The 16,755-nt window shown below is 43.0% G+C and overlaps 2 protein-coding genes across 7 annotated transcripts in view; one reads left to right on the forward strand and one right to left on the reverse strand.

Annotated features, from left to right (window-relative positions):
- mcama (melanoma cell adhesion molecule a) overlaps positions 1-4,354 on the forward strand; it is a 30,724-nt gene extending 26,370 nt beyond the window's left edge. For 3 of the 4 annotated variants that reach the window (XM_077592084.1, XM_077592083.1, XM_077592086.1), the window contains 3 exons: positions 3,168-3,297; positions 3,374-3,497; positions 3,575-4,354. In XM_077592084.1, the coding sequence (XP_077448210.1) occupies positions 3,168-3,297; positions 3,374-3,497; positions 3,575-3,577 (257 nt within the window). In that variant the 3' untranslated portion in view covers positions 3,578-4,354. The remainder of the gene's footprint in view (positions 1-3,167; positions 3,298-3,373; positions 3,498-3,574) is intronic. The other variant, XM_077592085.1, reaches the window with a different exon arrangement.
- Positions 4,355-4,710: 356 nt separating this feature from the next.
- LOC144067961 (E3 ubiquitin-protein ligase CBL-like) lies at positions 4,711-16,022 on the reverse strand. Of its 3 annotated transcripts, none has more exons than XM_077592075.1 (16): positions 15,942-16,022; positions 14,987-15,149; positions 13,512-13,759; positions 11,986-12,132; positions 11,762-11,918; positions 11,025-11,146; positions 10,804-10,941; positions 10,082-10,169; positions 9,876-10,007; positions 9,591-9,803; positions 9,209-9,325; positions 8,758-9,047; positions 7,678-7,824; positions 7,490-7,590; positions 7,253-7,420; positions 4,711-7,184 (listed from the first exon to the last, which is right to left on the reverse strand). In XM_077592075.1, exons 1-16 carry the CDS (start codon positions 16,007-16,009, stop codon positions 6,892-6,894), a joined length of 2,592 nt encoding a protein of 863 aa, XP_077448201.1. In that variant the 5' UTR covers positions 16,010-16,022; the 3' UTR covers positions 4,711-6,891. The 3 variants fall into 3 exon arrangements, with proteins under 3 accessions (XP_077448201.1, XP_077448200.1, XP_077448202.1); XM_077592074.1 differs by having other exon boundaries at positions 4,716-7,184; positions 7,678-7,851; XM_077592076.1 differs by having other exon boundaries at positions 4,718-7,184; positions 7,678-7,851; positions 15,988-16,001.
- Between the last annotated feature and the right edge of the window lie 733 nt (positions 16,023-16,755).

Consider the following 16,755-nt stretch of genomic DNA (forward strand, 5'->3'; position numbering starts at 1 on the left):
ATATATGTATATATGTGTATATATGTATATATGTGTATATATGTATATCTATGTGTATATATATGTATATCTATGTGTATATATGTATATCTATGTGTATATATATGTATATCTATGTGTATATATATGTATATCTATGTGTATATATATGTATATCTATGTGTATATATATGTATATCTATGTGTATATATATGTATATCTATGTGTATATATATATGTATATCTATGTGTATATATATGTATATCTATGTGTGTATATATATGTATATCTATGTGTATATATATATATGTATATCTATGTGTATATATATATGTATATCTATGTGTATATATATATGTATATCTATGTGTATATATATATGTATATCTATGTGTATATATATGTATATCTATGTGTATATATATATGTATATCTATGTGTATATATATATATGTATATCTATGTGTATATATATGTGTATATATATGTGTATGTGTGTATATATATGTGTGTATATATGTGTATATATATGTGTATATATATGTGTATATGTGTATGTATATATATGTGTATATGTGTATGTATATATATGTGTATATGTGTATGTATGTGTATGTATATGTGTATGTATATGTGTATGTATATGTGTATGTATATGTGTATGTATATGTGTATGTATATGTGTATGTATATGTGTATGTATATGTGTATGTATATGTGTATGTATATGTGTATGTATATGTGTATGTATATGTGTATGTATATGTGTATGTATATGTGTATGTATATGTGTATGTATATGTGTATGTATATGTGTATGTATATGTGTATGTGTATATATGTGTATGTGTATATATGTGTATGTGTATATATGTGTATGTGTATATATGTGTATGTGTATATATGTGTATATATGTGTATATATGTGTATATATGTGTATATATGTGTATATATGTGTATATATGTGTATATATGTGTATATATGTGTATATATGTGTATATATGTGTATATATGTATATATGTTTATATGTGTATATGTACACATAGTAAGGCTTTTTTCTTCAAAAACGACATAGTATAGTAAGGCTTTTTTTCTTAAAAAACGACATAGTATAGTAAGGCTTTTTTCTTAAAAATCGACATAGTATAGTAAGGCTTTCTTCTTTAAAAAACGGCATAGTATAGTAAGGCTTTTTTCTTAGAAAAACGACATAGTATAGTAAGGCTTTTTTTCTTTAAAAAACGACAGTATAGTAAGGCTTTTTTTCTTAAAAACGACAGTGTATAGTAAGGCTTTTTTTCTTAAAAACGACAGTGTATAGTAAGACTTTTTTCTTAAAAACTACATAGTAAAGTAAGGCTTTTTTTCTTCAAAAAACGACATAGTGTAGTAAGGCTTTTTTTCTTAAAAAAGGTTTTTTCCACGACAACGCACTCGTAAACGGAACAAACTAATTTAAATTAACTTGGATTAATATATACAGACACTCAAACATACGTTTAATGTAACTTTACACAAAACTGAATTCTAATTTCTGACTTCTGATTCTTCTCCTTCTAGTTGTTGCTGTGGTCCAGTGGCAAAAACATTGGGTCAGAGCTTGAGGTGGCAATCAGGAGCTTTAGAACTTCAGGTGGACTCAAGTTCAAATCTGGAGTGAGTTCAATTCCACTCTTTGCAATTCTCAAATTGTTTATTGAGGTAATGAAAATGATAAATATAACTTCCACTCACATCATTTCAGAAGTCACTGTGGTCCAGTGGCAAGGACAATGGGTCAGAACTCAATTTAGTGGATTTGACTGCCGTGTGGGAGACTGGGGTTCGAATCCTGCTCTCGTTTGACTGATCATGACACTATGTAGTTCAGTAAATGAGTAATCCTTTTTTCATTAAAATAAACACTTAGTCATTTTTTTCAGCAAAACAATTTGTTCCGGTCAGCCTTCGGCTGACCGGAAGACAGTTGAGGGGGGGGGGTTCCTGGTGGCGTTCGACAGTCGGCCTTCGGCCGACTGCCGACGCCATACAGTCGTCGACACCGGGACGTGAACCCTCGACACCCACGCCGCAGGCAGGTGACTAACCCACTGCACCACGAGGCGGCCCGCCTATACATGATTGGAAGTTATATTTATCCTTTTCATTACCAAATAAACAATTTGAGAATTGCAAAGAGTGGACTTGAACTCACTCCTGATTTGAACTTGTGTCCACCACAAATTTCAACCCATTGTCTTTGCCACTAGACCACAGTGACTTCTGAAATGAATTGATTGGAAGTCATATTCATCCTCTTCATTACCTCAATAAACAATTTGAGAAATGCAAAGAGTGGACTTGAACTCACTCCTGATTGGAACTTGTGTCCACCATAAATTTCAACCCATTGTCTTTGCCACTGGACCACAGTGACTTCTGAAATGATTTGATTGGAAGTTATATTCATCCTCTCCATTACCTCAATAAACAATTTGAGAATTGCAAAGAGTGGACTTGAACACACTCCTGATTGGAACTTGTGTCCACCTTAAATTTTGACCCATTGTCTTTGCCACTGGACCACAGTGACTTCTGAAATGATGTGATTGGAAGTTATATTCATCCTTTTCATTACCTCAATAAACAATTTGAGAATTGCAAAGAGTGGAATTGAACTCACTCCTGATTGGAACTTGTGTCCACCTTAAATTTCAACCCATTGTCTTTGCCACTGGCAGGCAGGTGACTAACCCACTACACCATGAGGCGGCCCGCCTATACATGGTCATTTGGTGCTTTCATTTGAGGAAAGACTGAATGACTTTGTCTTTTTTAATTGCAAAATGGTTCATCGTCCACCGAGATTCGAACTTAACTGTGATACTATGATTATGATACTATCATCCTATTTTTTTTATTCCTTTTCTTTGCCTCATTACCACTTGCCAAGTAACGCTCTAAAACTGTTTTTCATTGTATTAACTCATTGCATGCCACCGATTGTGTCAAATGTCCAATTCATTCAAAACGGGAAGATTGGCATGTTTGAGTGGCATTGAAAGCGCTAGACATCCAATCCCTTTTGACCAGAACCATATGTTCAAATCTACGAGTCATTTCAGATGGCCGCAGAAGGATGATTGGACGCCACATTAATTGGGCATCTATCGGAGTTGAAATAAAGTTGTCGCTTTTGTACAGCAGAGGGCAGCGGCGTGATCATCGTGGTGATCATCCTAAGTCTCCTGCTGGTGGCCATCATGGGCAGCGTGCTCTTCTTCCTGCACAGGAAGGGCAAAATCCCGTGCGGGCGTTCGGGCAAGCAGGCCATGTGAGCGACCGCCATCTGTCTCAATACGGTGCCCCGCCCATCCCTCACGTCTTTCTAAGAATGTCCTCTCTCGCAGCTCCAAAGAGAAGACGGCCAAAGACGACATCGTGGTGGAGTTGAAAAATAACGGCAACGCCAAGACCGAGGACGCCGTGCTCCTCAAGGCCGTCAACGGCGAGAAAAGCGGCATGAACGAGCAGGTGAGTGAGTAAGAGGAGTTCCGTCGCGGTTGCTTTTGGAACAATAACGAGCGCTTTGAAAATGGTGTCTTTTTTAGTAAAAAAACAAAATAGCAGAAGAATCAGCAGTGGAGGAGCTGATCTGAGACCAGCAGGGACTCGCAAACTTTCTTTCGTTCTTTCGACTGAATGTCGTTTTGTAAAACTTCATCCATTGTTCCATTGTTTGTCGTTTCAGCGTTACTTTGCCATCAAAGTGTACATATTAGATATATATATTTTGTTATTTAAGATATTTTCACACATGTAAACACACACACACACACACACACACACTACAATCTGCTGTCAAGCCTTTGTTCTTGTTCTCCCGTACTGTTTGTACATATGCCAACGGACTGTTGCCAGGCGGATTTCAAAGCGCTTAGCGATTGGCTTTGCCCTGTTTTTGGTTTTGGAGATTTCGATACACTGAATATTTGTACGTAATTTTATTTGCGTTGTGTTCTAGCAGTTTTTGTGCGCATACGTTTGGAATTGCTCACAAGTTGTACTTGAGCATGAGTGGGCAATTACGATACTTTTGATGAGAGAATGTTTCGTTTTGAAGCACTCTCACCAGCGGAGCATTTTGTGAATATCATCCAGTTTTTTTTGGTGAACGTTTTTTGTTACTCTTTTCCACTGATGTGATGATGTCGTGCTTTGCTGTGTTCCCCGCCCCAAAAAAAGCTACACACTAGGGAATATATTGTATATAATGGTTTTTTTCACTCCCCAAAAAGGTGTGCAAGTTAACAACAGTACATTAATTTTTTAAAAATAATGTTTTGTTTAAAAAAAAAAAAAGGCCAAATAAAGTTGTTTTTTTTCCTGAATTATTTGGTCTTTCAGTTTCAAACGTTTAGATCACATCAGTCTGTTATTGCCCAAAATAATTTTTGTGCCTGCAAAAATACTTTTTACACTTTGTTTGTCTCACTTTAGCTTTCATCTAACCACGTGTGCTCTAGTTTATTTTAACAAATGTAATTACCGCTTGTTGATGACGCCACTATTTACGACCTTTAAGTAAATTGTCACTTAATACTTGAAACCAATGACATTAGAATGTTAAAATTGCGACTGCTAATTTGGGCCCAAGATAATGTCATGGTAAAACCCACGGAAAACTGAGCTCCTTAATTAGTAGCAAGAATGGTTGTTTATTATTATAATTAGACAGACCAACATGGAGTTTATGCACTAATGATTCATTAGCAATAAACACCAAACATTCTCTGGGTACTTAATTATTCCTGCCTGGTATTATATTGGCCTACTTCGGGTTTATTTCAGCTCCTATAAAACACATTTTACAACCGACGACTATAAAATTATAATAGTAACCGAGAGAAATTCAAACCAGATGTTTTGTATCAAAAACTGTGTGTCAAACTTCTTTGGACGCCTGCTACTGTGAAGGGCAAGTAGACATGCATTTGACTATGGCCAAGGCTACCTCATACATTTACTAACTCTCTGCTGCCTCCTCGTGGTAATGTCGCGATTTAGTAGTTTGGACAAGAATCATCCCCTTGACCAAAAAGGTTTTTAAAGAAAATACTGTTTAATTAAAAATCTTAATGGCTTGGGCATAAAAACATGGCAACACAACGAACATCCGAGGATATTAAAAGACAATAAATAAATCATATTTACAAAACGACGATGACAAAGCAGCGACAGACATTTTTAGTAGGTGAGTTTTACGGAATAAAAAGGCGAGATAATAGATGTTCTTAAAAAGCATACGTACCGGCTGCCAATTACAGCGATAGATGTCCAATCTCCTGAAAGTAGGAGTGTCCCACTTTTGGATAATCTCACGTGAGGAGTTATAATTTAGTTTCCGGAGTTGTTAATGAGAGGTTTGTTCGCGCTCGCCAATTGGGCGGAGATGAAGGCCAAGGGAGCGTGTCTATTCTTAAAGAGACAGGAGCATAAAGAAGAAAGTTAAAGCACAGAGGTTTTCATCAAACATGCGAGGTCCATCGAGTCGAATGGAACCTCCAAAAAATCTAAATGTACCACATCAACGACAACTTCTCCTTAAGGCCTTAAACACGTGACATTTCATAACCTCAAGTTAATGTGCCATCACATTACATTACGTCACCAAGACAACATTTCTTTAGTACTAGCATTTGAAGTATTGGAGTGTTTGTTAATCTCTTTTCGTAGTAATGACACGAGTAAAAGAGAATTAGGGCCACGCAAAGGAAGAACGAAAAAAAAATAACGCTCCCATGTTTTAATTGTTAAATTATGAATATTACCATGTTTAAATCACACGTTGTAACAATACGAAATGAACGTACTATCGTGAGGCAAGTTGGAAGATGAAAAAAAATGTCTGACAGTACGATCAAATGGTAATGTTACGAGGCAGCGCTGCATCTGATAGCACAATTTCATCTATTTGTGCAAAGTATTTTTTCTTCGTTTTCTCCTCCAGCATCACGTATCGTTTTATATCACAAATGTAAAGTTAGGTCACAACTTAGCCGTGATGCATCCATACATATTACATAAGGTATGTATTTATGTCTAAGTTATGCAACCCTCCGACTCCATCGTGCTACGTGGTAAGTAAACGCGACAACTGTTTTGTTTGTGTTTCAATGTGCATGTCATCGCATCATATCTAGCCAGAAGCATATAACAACAACATTGACCCTTAAGTAATGTGCGGACTATTTTAAAAACACGCTGTACATACGTTGGAGGATGCCCGCAGTGTAATATAACGACATTAAACCAATTTTCTCTTTGAGTGGCCCTAACACTCCGTTCTCCAATAATCTGCGACTGCTTTCGGAAGAAAGTCTTCCTTACGAAACGGCGAGCAAACCTGCCGAAAGGCACATTTACAGACGTGATCCCTCCGAGTAGAACCGGCGCCTACGCGAAAACGTCGAGTGGGCTTCGCTCTTTGGTCATCCAGCCCGAGCAAGTAACGGATCGTTGCGTGTTGGGCATTTCAGAGTTGGGAGAAGCTTCAAGCGAGAGCTGTGACGCCAAATCCTTCACGGGATCGAGTCGACGCGTGAAATTGGGAAGCGAAAGCCTTCGAGGGACTGCGGCGCGCAAACAGAAACAGGAAGTCAAAACTTTGCCTTTCTGCCTAACGTAGCTACGGAAACAAATACGCTATGAAACTTGACGGCAAATGCCCATTCCACGGTCGACGTGTCAGTACGACAACATTTTTTTGTGTTACGGTTAACGACGTTTTGCTCGGGCCAGGCGGTGTCTGGGTGGCCGTGACTTGACATGGTCCCTGGGGTGGTTACATCGTACGCTTCAAGGGACACTAAAGGCTTCTGGCGTTTTTCCGCGGGGGGGACAGAGACTCAAATTTGTCAGGTGGGGACTATGTGGCGATGTGAGCGGGCGAGGGCACGGATACAAACTCTCGCAAGATGTTCTTGGCGGTCTCCAAGTTGTTCCTGGCGATCATCAGCGCTTTCTGGATGTCCTGGATGGAGTAACCCTGAGACATCAGGCACTCGATCTCGCCGCTCAGCGCCGCGCCGGCCGATGGCGGCGTGGGTGAGGAGGATGACGGGGGCTCGCGGTTCGGGGGCCGCGCTCGCCGGTCTGAGTTGGCGCGACGCGGCAGAGGCTTGGGCGGCCGCTCGGGGTCCGAGCCGGCCGCGTATGAACCTGGGGTGGAGAAAGAGGAGATTTGGCGTGGAGGTCTACGTGGGAAAACCGGAAACGGACGCACGTACCGCTTTCTGCACCGCCGTCGATGTTGAGCGCGACGAAAGCGTCGGAGGGACCGTTGGCGTCTGCCGGGGCTCTCCTGGCGGGTGCCGGCGGGCGCGGGCAGTCGTATTCGTACGCGTCCTCAACGGAGCCGTCCGATGACTTGGCTTGGTACGAGAGCTGAGGACGCTCTGAAGTGCACGTGGTAACGCGGCGGTGAGTATGGCACTGAATGTCGGACTGCGTGTCGCGCGCCGTACCGTGATCGACGGCATCCGCCGTCGCCGCCGCCTGCGCCTGGATGTTGCACATGGCCTCGTACACTTGCGGGTCGCCCACGTCCACGTCGGTTCCGTCGGCGCTGGAAACAGAGGCCGCGAATCGAGCCGTTAGCTACTTAAGTGGCTGAACGGCATCCGTCCATCGTCCGTCTTCAAAAGATAACCACCTGACGTCGTCGTGGTGGTTGGCTTGGCTGGGCGGTGGAGGCGGCGGAACCAAGGAGCCGGTGATGATCCAGGGGGCGCTCGACGCCGGGAGGGAGGTGGGACTCATGTACTCATTCTCCTCGCAGTCGGCGGACAACTTCTCCCTGCTGGACACGGCCGAAGTTGGCAGTGACCTGGACATGTGATTACATAACAAAAGCCCAAATAGTTCAACTCTTTTTTGGGCAAGTGACTATTTTCAGTAATAAGATTTTTTTTTAAACGATCAAAAACCATGCAAAATGAACAGGAAACGTCCTGTAAATGGCCTAACATAAACAGTGTCCCAAAAATCAACAGAAAGTGACCTGTATATGGCTAAACATCAATAGGAAGTGACACACAAGACTTCATTGACCAAAAGAACAATATATAAAGGGGTAATTTTCTACTTTTAGTTATTTATTTTTTTAAATAAATCATCCCCATGGGACAAGCTGAAAGTGCAGTAGTAGTAGTGCTAGTAGTATTAGTAGTAGTCCTAGCAGTAGCAGTGGTAGTAGTACTAGTGGCAGCAGTAATAGTAGCAGTAGTAGTAGTAGTACTAGTAGCAGCAGTAATAGTAGCAGTAGTAGTACTAGTAGCAGCAGTAATAGTAGCAGTAGTAGTAGTACTAGTAGCAGCAGTAATAGTAGAGGTTGTACTAGTAGCAGCAGTAATAGAAGTAGAAGTAGTACTAGTAGCAGCAGTAATAGAAGTAGAAGTAGTACTAGTAGCAGCCGTAATAGAAGTAGAAGTAGTACTAGTAGCAGCCATAATAGTAGTAGAAGTAGTACTAGTAGCAGCAGTAATAGTAGTAGAAGTAGTACTAGTAGCAGCAGTAATAGTAGCAGCATTAAAAGTAGCAGGACTAGTAGTAGTAGTTGTACTAGTATTCTCCCTTCATTTGGAGTCCAAATGGATTGGACATCTAGTGCCGTCAATGTCAACTGATGACTTAAAATTACTGCCCTATACAAGTTTTATTATACAGGGTATATTTCTATAGAATATAAATCCACCTCTTCCACAATGTATTGGTTGCTGAGAAAATAGCTTACCTGGCAGCCAGGCAGTAGATGGCATTGGTGGCCGCCTGGGCTTTACTCGACTCCGCCCCCCCTTGAGGCGTCGGTGGCAGGGTGGCGGCGGCGGCGGGCGCCTTGCAGACGGGCCGCGGTACCATGTAGTTGGCGCTCCAGGCGGGGGTGTCGGGCGTGGAGGGAAGGGGTCTCCTCTGGAGCCTGGAATCCGACGTCGCCAGGGACGGGCGCTCCGGCGGAGGCGGCGGCGGTAACTCTCGGTGCGCCGGGGGAAGCGGGAGAGGCTTGTCCCTGTGTGTGGCCCCCATCTGTTTGCGGCAACAACAAAAAAGACGAGGGAACCGCTTTTCAAATGTAAAATCGAACAGGAGGGAGTGGAACAATTTCAGGCAAAACTAACGAGCGGTTCCGGCCGGCCAAAAGTTATTTTTTCCCCGCGAGGGCAGTGTTTGGCGGATTAAGACCAGACCTTAGCGCAGGCTCCTTGCGCCAGCTGGCTGTGGGAGTTGGAGGGTCTCTGCTGAAGAAGGTCCAAGCGGGGCGGGACCGGTGGCAGCTGGGAAACTGGAGATGCTGGCCGCTCCACCTGCACACAATTTAAAGGGTTTTTTTGTGACGTCATTTCCCGCGAAGCGTCACAGGCATATTTGACTTGAGGTTCAATTATAATTTAGCAAGTTAGATGCTCCAATTTAAAATAAAAAAATAAATACAAAATTCAAATTTGTTCGTTCACAGTTTTTCGCATTTTCACTCAACTTGCACGCGCCGAAAAATATGTCAATAATGATCCCGCCCACCCCGTAATGCTGCAAGTCTGCATTTTCCAACTAAGTATTCATACGGTGTACCTTGCTGCAGGCCAGCCTGCTCATAACAAGGTTCTGATCCTCCAGGCGCTCGTCGTCGTCTTCGTCGTTGGCGGCCGCCTCGGCCCGACACGCTGCGCCCTGGAAGCCGAGGAAAGCGCTGCCACTGGCCTTGGGGTGGAAGGGATCCACCACGATGGGCTCGGTGCCCTTAATCTCGCAGCGGCAGAAGGGGCACCCCTGACCCTCTGACTCCTGATGGCGCAACGGTTAAAAGGGTTACGCAAGTTGCCTTGAGCGGGCGGCGGGGGGTGTTCCGTCCCACACCTGCCACGCGGTCAGACAAGAAGTGCACATCAGATGTCGGCACGGTTCGATCTTGACGTCCTTGTCGTTCTCGGCGCAGATCTTGCAGAGCTGGAAGGTGGAGCCCATCTCGCAGTATAACTCGTACTGCTCCTAAAATCCGAGAGAAACCGCACCATGAGAAAAGTGGCCGGCGGGCCAAAGACTCGGATATGAGAGGAACCAACCTGCGTAACTTTGATGTGGTCTTGTGGCGAAGGTTCACACAGGCCCGTGAGGTCTGGGTTCTGTGCGCGACCATCTGGGAAAAGGTAGCTGGAGAATACACAAACAGGAAAACAATGAGACAGAATTGAAATGAGTTAACATTCTATCAGTTTTAACTGGGAAGGTTGGCAGAAAATAATGGCAGCCAATGAGTTAGCATTTGGTCTAGTGCGTGTGGCCTACATGCCCCAAATATATATGTAGGGGTCATGTTGGCCACACGGACTAGACTAAATATATATATTATTAATCATTTTTTTAATGAAGAAAAAAAATAGCAATAACATTTTTCAAAACTAATATAAATAAAAATAGAAATACATTCAGGTTACAAACCCCCATAAAACTGATAGACAAAATAGCACAAATTAACGTTTTTAAACATTCCGTTATTAGCATAAGGAAAAAAAAGAATTTGCTATTAAATCATTGTCTGCCAATGACAATGAGAGATGCCCAATTCATTTTATGCTAAAATAAGGGAGTGTTCATCTTTCAGTGCCTTAGACAGCACTGGTTTTCCATTCCTTTTTTTGCTGGTAGAGGCTGGCAGCCAATGATTGCGGCGGATTGGGTTATCCAGTGCAGCCAATGAGTTAAGAGTGCACCATCAAACTTTTGAAAATTGAAATTGGCTCGACTCTCATCCTACGTTCAAGATAATTTGACGCCTTGAACTCACAAGCCCTCTCTGTAGCCGTCGATCAGCGCTTGGAACAGTGGCTTGTTAAGCGGGATGGTCTGCAGGATGTTGCCGTCCGCCGTCACGTACCCGATGGCCCACTGGCCCAGTCGCGTGCAGCTCAGCCTAAAGATGTAGCTGAAGAATAAAAAGGAAACACTTTTTGTGGTTGAGTTTGAATATACTCCTAAAAAAAAATCAGAACTTGTTCCAACGCTCACCTGCCCGGTTTGTGAGTGAATCTATGCAGACGAGCCTTAACCTCGTCGTACGTGAGGAAGGCCATGTAGCCCGGATGGGTGACAGCGAGACTGTTCCAGTTCCTCAAAAGAGACGACCACGGCTACACGAATACACACATCAACACAAGACAGAATAGAAATCGTATTGACTTGCACTTGCCATCAAGTGAAAACAAAAATTTGCAAAAGCAAATGATCATCAAACTCTCAAAATTTCAGGTCATCAGAACTTAGAATTTAAAACTGGAATGAAGCTTCAACTTTAACTATCACTTATTCTTACACACTAGTGAAATGATAGTCTTGTAAAATTCATTTATCAATTCATTTTCTGAACCACTTATCCTCACAAGGATCGCAGGGGGTGCCGTAGCCTATCCCAGCTAATTACGTGCTCTGGGCTAATCACGCTCACACTCTTACCTCGGGCAATTAAGAGTGTTCAAGCAGCCTACCCTGCATGTTTTTGGGATGTGGGAGAAAACCCACACCAGCCCGGAAAGAACATATTTTCACGGTGAGGAGCGACCTTGGAATTGAACCCTCGACCCTAGCACTATGAGGCTGACGAGAATATTAGTAAATAAACTTTCGAGACTCAAAAAGCTCCATAACTATTGAAATTGGACAAAAACATACCATTTTTTCACACCTAAAAGTTTCAAATTTTCTCGAAAATCAGGCGGTGCGCCTTGTGTATGTACTCAATTACTGACCTGGAAGAGCCTGGTGAAGATGTCAAATTCAAAGACAGAGATGTAATCGTTGCAGGTAAGGTCGATGGTGGACTTGAGCGCCATGGCCTCCAGGCCCGAACTTATGGGGTGGAACTCGTGCAACGCCTGGCGGAATGTCCTCCACGGCACGATGGTCCTGCGAGTGGGACGCCGTGATCAGCCGACCGCCGACTACGGCTCACCGTTGGATGACGGCAACTCACTTGTCCCCAAAGGAGCGCCTCCAAAACTCGGCGGCGTCCGCCTTGGTGATGCGGAAGTTGTCGCCTTGAAACAGGCCGTTGGGAAAGATGGCTTTAAGCTCTGCTAGCATGTGGCTGAAGATGAGTGAGAGCTTGGTGAGGTTTCGCCTGGGGTTGGGAACAGTAGCATAGGGCAATGGTCAGTGTTGGAACTAACGCTGTTACATAACGGGACTCCTTTTTTTGCTATCACTTCAAACATAACGCCTTCCATTTTTCAACCTATAACGGCCCTATAGTTATTGTACAAGCGTTATCTGTGTGGACACTGAACAAACACAATTAACTTTGATTCAACTGAATATCCAAAATGGGAGAAATAACAATAACTATAATTCTTTACTTTTCAACTTAACTTGATCAACACTGGGTATAAGATAGAAATCACGCGATGCGGAACAACAAAATTTGGCCCGGTCATCATTTTAAGAACAAACAGGGAAGTCCACATGTTAAAAAGAGATCATAATCCTTAAACGACCGCTATTTTTTTTTTTGCTGCTACTGCTGCGACCCTGATGAAACTCTCTCACGGAAAATCCGACATCACATATTGCTTTTTATCTTAGCATCAGTCAGAATGCAACATGCCTGATTCAGCCACTACGGCGTCGTCGGTGACCAAAAACCAGACTAATTATCTTATCTTAGATTGTGCAATATTTTAGAATTTACCTTGACAGGATGTGACTTTTATATTACTAGTGGGTTTTTTTACTGGGAAAATGCACTTTGTAGAGTAGCACCACCAAGTTCGTTATATGCAGCTGTGTATGATGACAATAAAGGCTTTTTTTAAAATGTTTTCTTTTTTTTTTTTATTCCATCGACGACAGGCATTGAAATGGACACCTATTTATTATCTGTGGGTTTTTCTAGGCACTGTGGCATTGCCACTACCTCTAGCACTCCTTTAATCAACTTTTGTTTTTCATTAGACTCTTCTGCATGCATACTTTCATTGATACTCATTGATTAGCAACAGCATAACAATCTTGTCCAAAGAATTCAGAGACTTTTTGTAATTTTAAAGTGGTGGAATGACAAAAAAATGCTCACATTTTCATGCATTTTTCCTTTTAAATTAATTCTGAGTATGGGTCTGAAGGACTAACATTTGTTTAGGGCTCTCTCTGTCAAAAAGGTTCCTGACCCCTGTAGTAGTCGAAAAATTGAAGTACAAAAAATTGGGAGTAACATCTGTTTTTTTTCAGCACAATAAACAAAATCTAGAACAGGGGTAGACAAACTATACAGAAAAAAGGGCCGCGGTGGGTGCGGATTTTTGTTGCAACCTATAAGAGGAAACCTTTCCACCAATCTGGTTCCTGAGAAGTGCAACCAGTGGATCGCAGTCAGGTGCGTCTTGTTTCCACAGAAACCTCATTGGTTAAACTGTTTGTGTCGAATCGGTTGGAGCAAAAACCTGCATCCACAGCGGTCCTCGAGGACCGGTTTGCCCACCTCTGATCTAGAAGCTAGCTCACCTGGGCTGTGAATTCTCTTCGTACATCCTCTCCTTGGCCTCCTTGAACAGGGACATAGTCTGCTTGGTTTTGTTGGTCAGGTTGTCCATGACCACGCGAAAGTACTCGTTCTCGCCGAGCATGTCCATGCGGCTCTCGTAGCGCGACAGGATGGTGCGCAGGTGCTGGTAAGTGTCCGGCAGCAAGTCCAGGATGTAAGGCGGGCTGTTCTTCAGTGCCACCTTGGGGTTCTGGCACAAGCGCACCACCTGGATCAGTAGCACAAAGGAATTCCATCATTTATAGGGATTCAAACTACTATTTCCTTCATTTCAAAGGGAAAAAACAAGACGTGATTGTTTCCAGTCATGGGAACTAATTGACTCCACAAATGAAGGCATTACTTTATTAGATTTTACGGCAATAACCAAGTTAAATAAGGAGCTTGTTGTAAAACCCTAATACACGCTAATCCGTCACATGCTTGCTTTGTGTGCGATATTATAAAAGTAGGTTGTCCGCTGATTAATAGTGGGACCGATAAATTCAATTAGTTTTACGTTATCCGTAAAGTCCAATCCATTTGAAATGGGCGGTATGGCAGGGGATAATTATGTTTCTGTGCCGTTCACGGTGACAGACTTCCAATCACGCGGCGCTTTTCACACTTCACTAGTAGAAGTTCATTCCATTTGAACTGGCAGTGTATGAGCATCTGGTTCCAACCCTGCCATTTTGGTTCCAACCCTGCCATTTTAAATGAACTGAAAGTTTAGCATTGTCCATATGCAATTAACTATCATGCATTGCGCAAAAATCATACCCGACGATAGCAAATTTCTGGTGAACAGTCGCTGCCAAGCCTCCCGATACAAACCAATTGGACATCTATCACTCTCGTAGCCGATGAGATTCAAAAACAGGGGGTGCATAAACCCGTTGATGGCTGTTTGTGCCTTAGTTTTCCGAATGCTATAGTCGAGGGGTGCCCGATCTACCGGTATAACCCCAAGGAACGATCGGTAGAAATAGAGAAGATGTTCATCCACGGTCCCTACCACTCTCATACATGTAGATAGTCTAATGTGAGGTATATCAATATAAATAATTGCTGAGCTTCGACGGTAGCCTGTAAAAAAAAGGTAGATCGTGGAAGGTTAACTCCTTGAAAAGTAGATCATGGAGCAAAAAAGTTTGAACACCCCTGTTATATAGTCACTGACACTGGTGGTGCTCACTGAGCTGAGGTTTCATCACATTCATCCACAACTGACTATGACATTCCAAGTCCACATTTGCTTTGACTTTCGAGGCCTAGCCTTCCACAAATGAGGTTTGTTTACAATCTGTCATCTCACCACACAGCCAAATATGAATATGTAGTATAGAAAACTACAAGGATGACTTGACTTTCCCCCCCCCCAGTAAAATCTAAACTATGAAACCGTGACAAGAAGGTAAACGACGATTTGGGCAACGTTTAAAGGGTTAATTACCTTATCCATGAGCTTCCAGCATTTCTCCACCATTTTCTTGTCTACTACAGCGGGTTGGTGAGGTTGCAGGGGCTGTTGGTGTGGCTGAAAGGCGTCCTTCATCAAGCCGATGAGACCCGCGCCCCTCCTCGGATTTCCGGCCATTAATTCGCTCGGTGACCGGCTGTGGAGGGGGGGAGCCCGGTTGACAGCGTCGAGATGAATCCGCAATTTTGACGAGCTTTTAATCGACACTCAATCGTACCGCCTACCGCGATGGTTATCCGGAAAAGCCGAACACAAAAAAAAATGGCACAAAGAAAGGGGAAGAAAAGGCGCAGTGTAAAACGATGAGGAGGCGACAGTTAGCTCCTCCGCTACATTGGTGGGGGAGAAAAAAAGCCAATCGGCGGTCGGAACTCGATGGAAACGCCGCCGTTGGCCGCTTCTCGGCGAGCCCTCCCGTCGAGTCGAAGCCGCGCCGCGGTGCCAACCGAGCTAATAATAATCTGGCAGGTTTAATCAACCGCGCGGGGGAGATCAACATGCAGGTTGAGACTAGACGAGAAGCAGTTCACCAGCCACGATAAGTCAAGCTAACCAAACCGCAGCAGACGCGGATATCCGGCTGACAGTTTCAAAATAAAAACGATGACGATACACTATTACCGCATCGCTTTTTTTCCCCTCCTTGTATATAAATACTCGTGTCAACCTGATTTAAAAACATCTTGTTTTTTTCCATTAATGTCAGAGTTGCTGTGAATAAATTAGATACTGTTTTCAATATTATGCCACGTTAAAAATCACTCGCCTTGGAGTGTAGTCCTGAGATAGGCTCTAGCACCCCCTTGTAACTCTTGTGACGATAAATGGTATGGAAAATGAATGAATGAAAATGATAAAAAGAAATCAATTTGATTTCAAATTAAATACAGGCCTACATCCTGGTGTAAAATATATTTACGTTACAAACCGTGTGAATTTTCGCATCAAATAGTACTTCTGCAGAAGCCACGTACTCAACTGCTTTGGAGGGATCATGTCCGGCTACAACTCTACTTCCTCCAAAGCAGCTGAGTCTGATTAACACGGCTATTTAGCGCCACCATGTGGTCGATGAGCATTAACGCTTCGCCTAGTAGGAGTTATCAAATTATGAAATATGACAGCAGTGGTTGCCCCGTTGGCCTCACAGTTCTGATATGCAGGGTTCAATCCCAGGTTCAGACCTTCCTGTGTGGAGTTTGCACGTTCTCCCCGGTTTTGCGTGGGTTTTTCCCAGGTAGTATTCCGGTTTCCAATAAACATGCATGATAGACTGAGTGAACACTTTCATTTGCCCTTTTGATACGAGTCTGTGTGCCCTTGCGATTGGGTGGCCAACACTTTAGGGTGTCCCGTAGTTGGCTGGGTTGTTAGAATAAACGGTATGGAAAATGAATGCACGCAAATCAACCGATTTGGCGACGCTGTTGAAAGGAGTCTGAAATGGCCGACACTATTGGAGGTTCTTGAACGCCTCTGTGCGCCTCCCATCCCAGCAGCCGATGTGCGCGTACTTGCCCCGCAAAAACATGAAAAGACGCAACAACAAAAAACAACAACATATGAGAGGATGCAAAGGGAAAAAAAGAAGGCAAACACAACCCATGGAATAGAATAAAGTATTAAAATGAACCAATGAAACCCAGCAGTGTCACTAACACTTTGAACACCAAAGTCTCCTGCCTATAAAGATGGGTTCTAATTCTCCTCATATAATCTTCATTTCATGAAAAAACGGATCT

This window comes from Stigmatopora argus, chromosome 22 (assembly GCF_051989625.1).
Source record: "Stigmatopora argus isolate UIUO_Sarg chromosome 22, RoL_Sarg_1.0, whole genome shotgun sequence".
Lineage (NCBI taxonomy): Eukaryota > Metazoa > Chordata > Actinopteri > Syngnathiformes > Syngnathidae > Stigmatopora > Stigmatopora argus.

Excerpts from the sequence above, each read along its gene's own strand:
- LOC144067961 (XM_077592074.1), bottom strand. The coding sequence starts at position 16,009 with ATGATCCCTCCAAAGCAGTTGAGTACGTGGCTTCTGCAGAAGTACTAT. Across the intron at positions 11,147-11,761 it reads TCTTCACCAGGCTCTTCCAG|CCGTGGTCGTCTCTTTTGAG; the intron begins GTCAGTAATTGA and ends GTATTCGTGTAG. Across the intron at positions 9,048-9,208 it reads CGCAAGGAGCCTGCGCTAAG|ATGGGGGCCACACACAGGGA; the intron begins GTCTGGTCTTAA and ends TGCCGCAAACAG.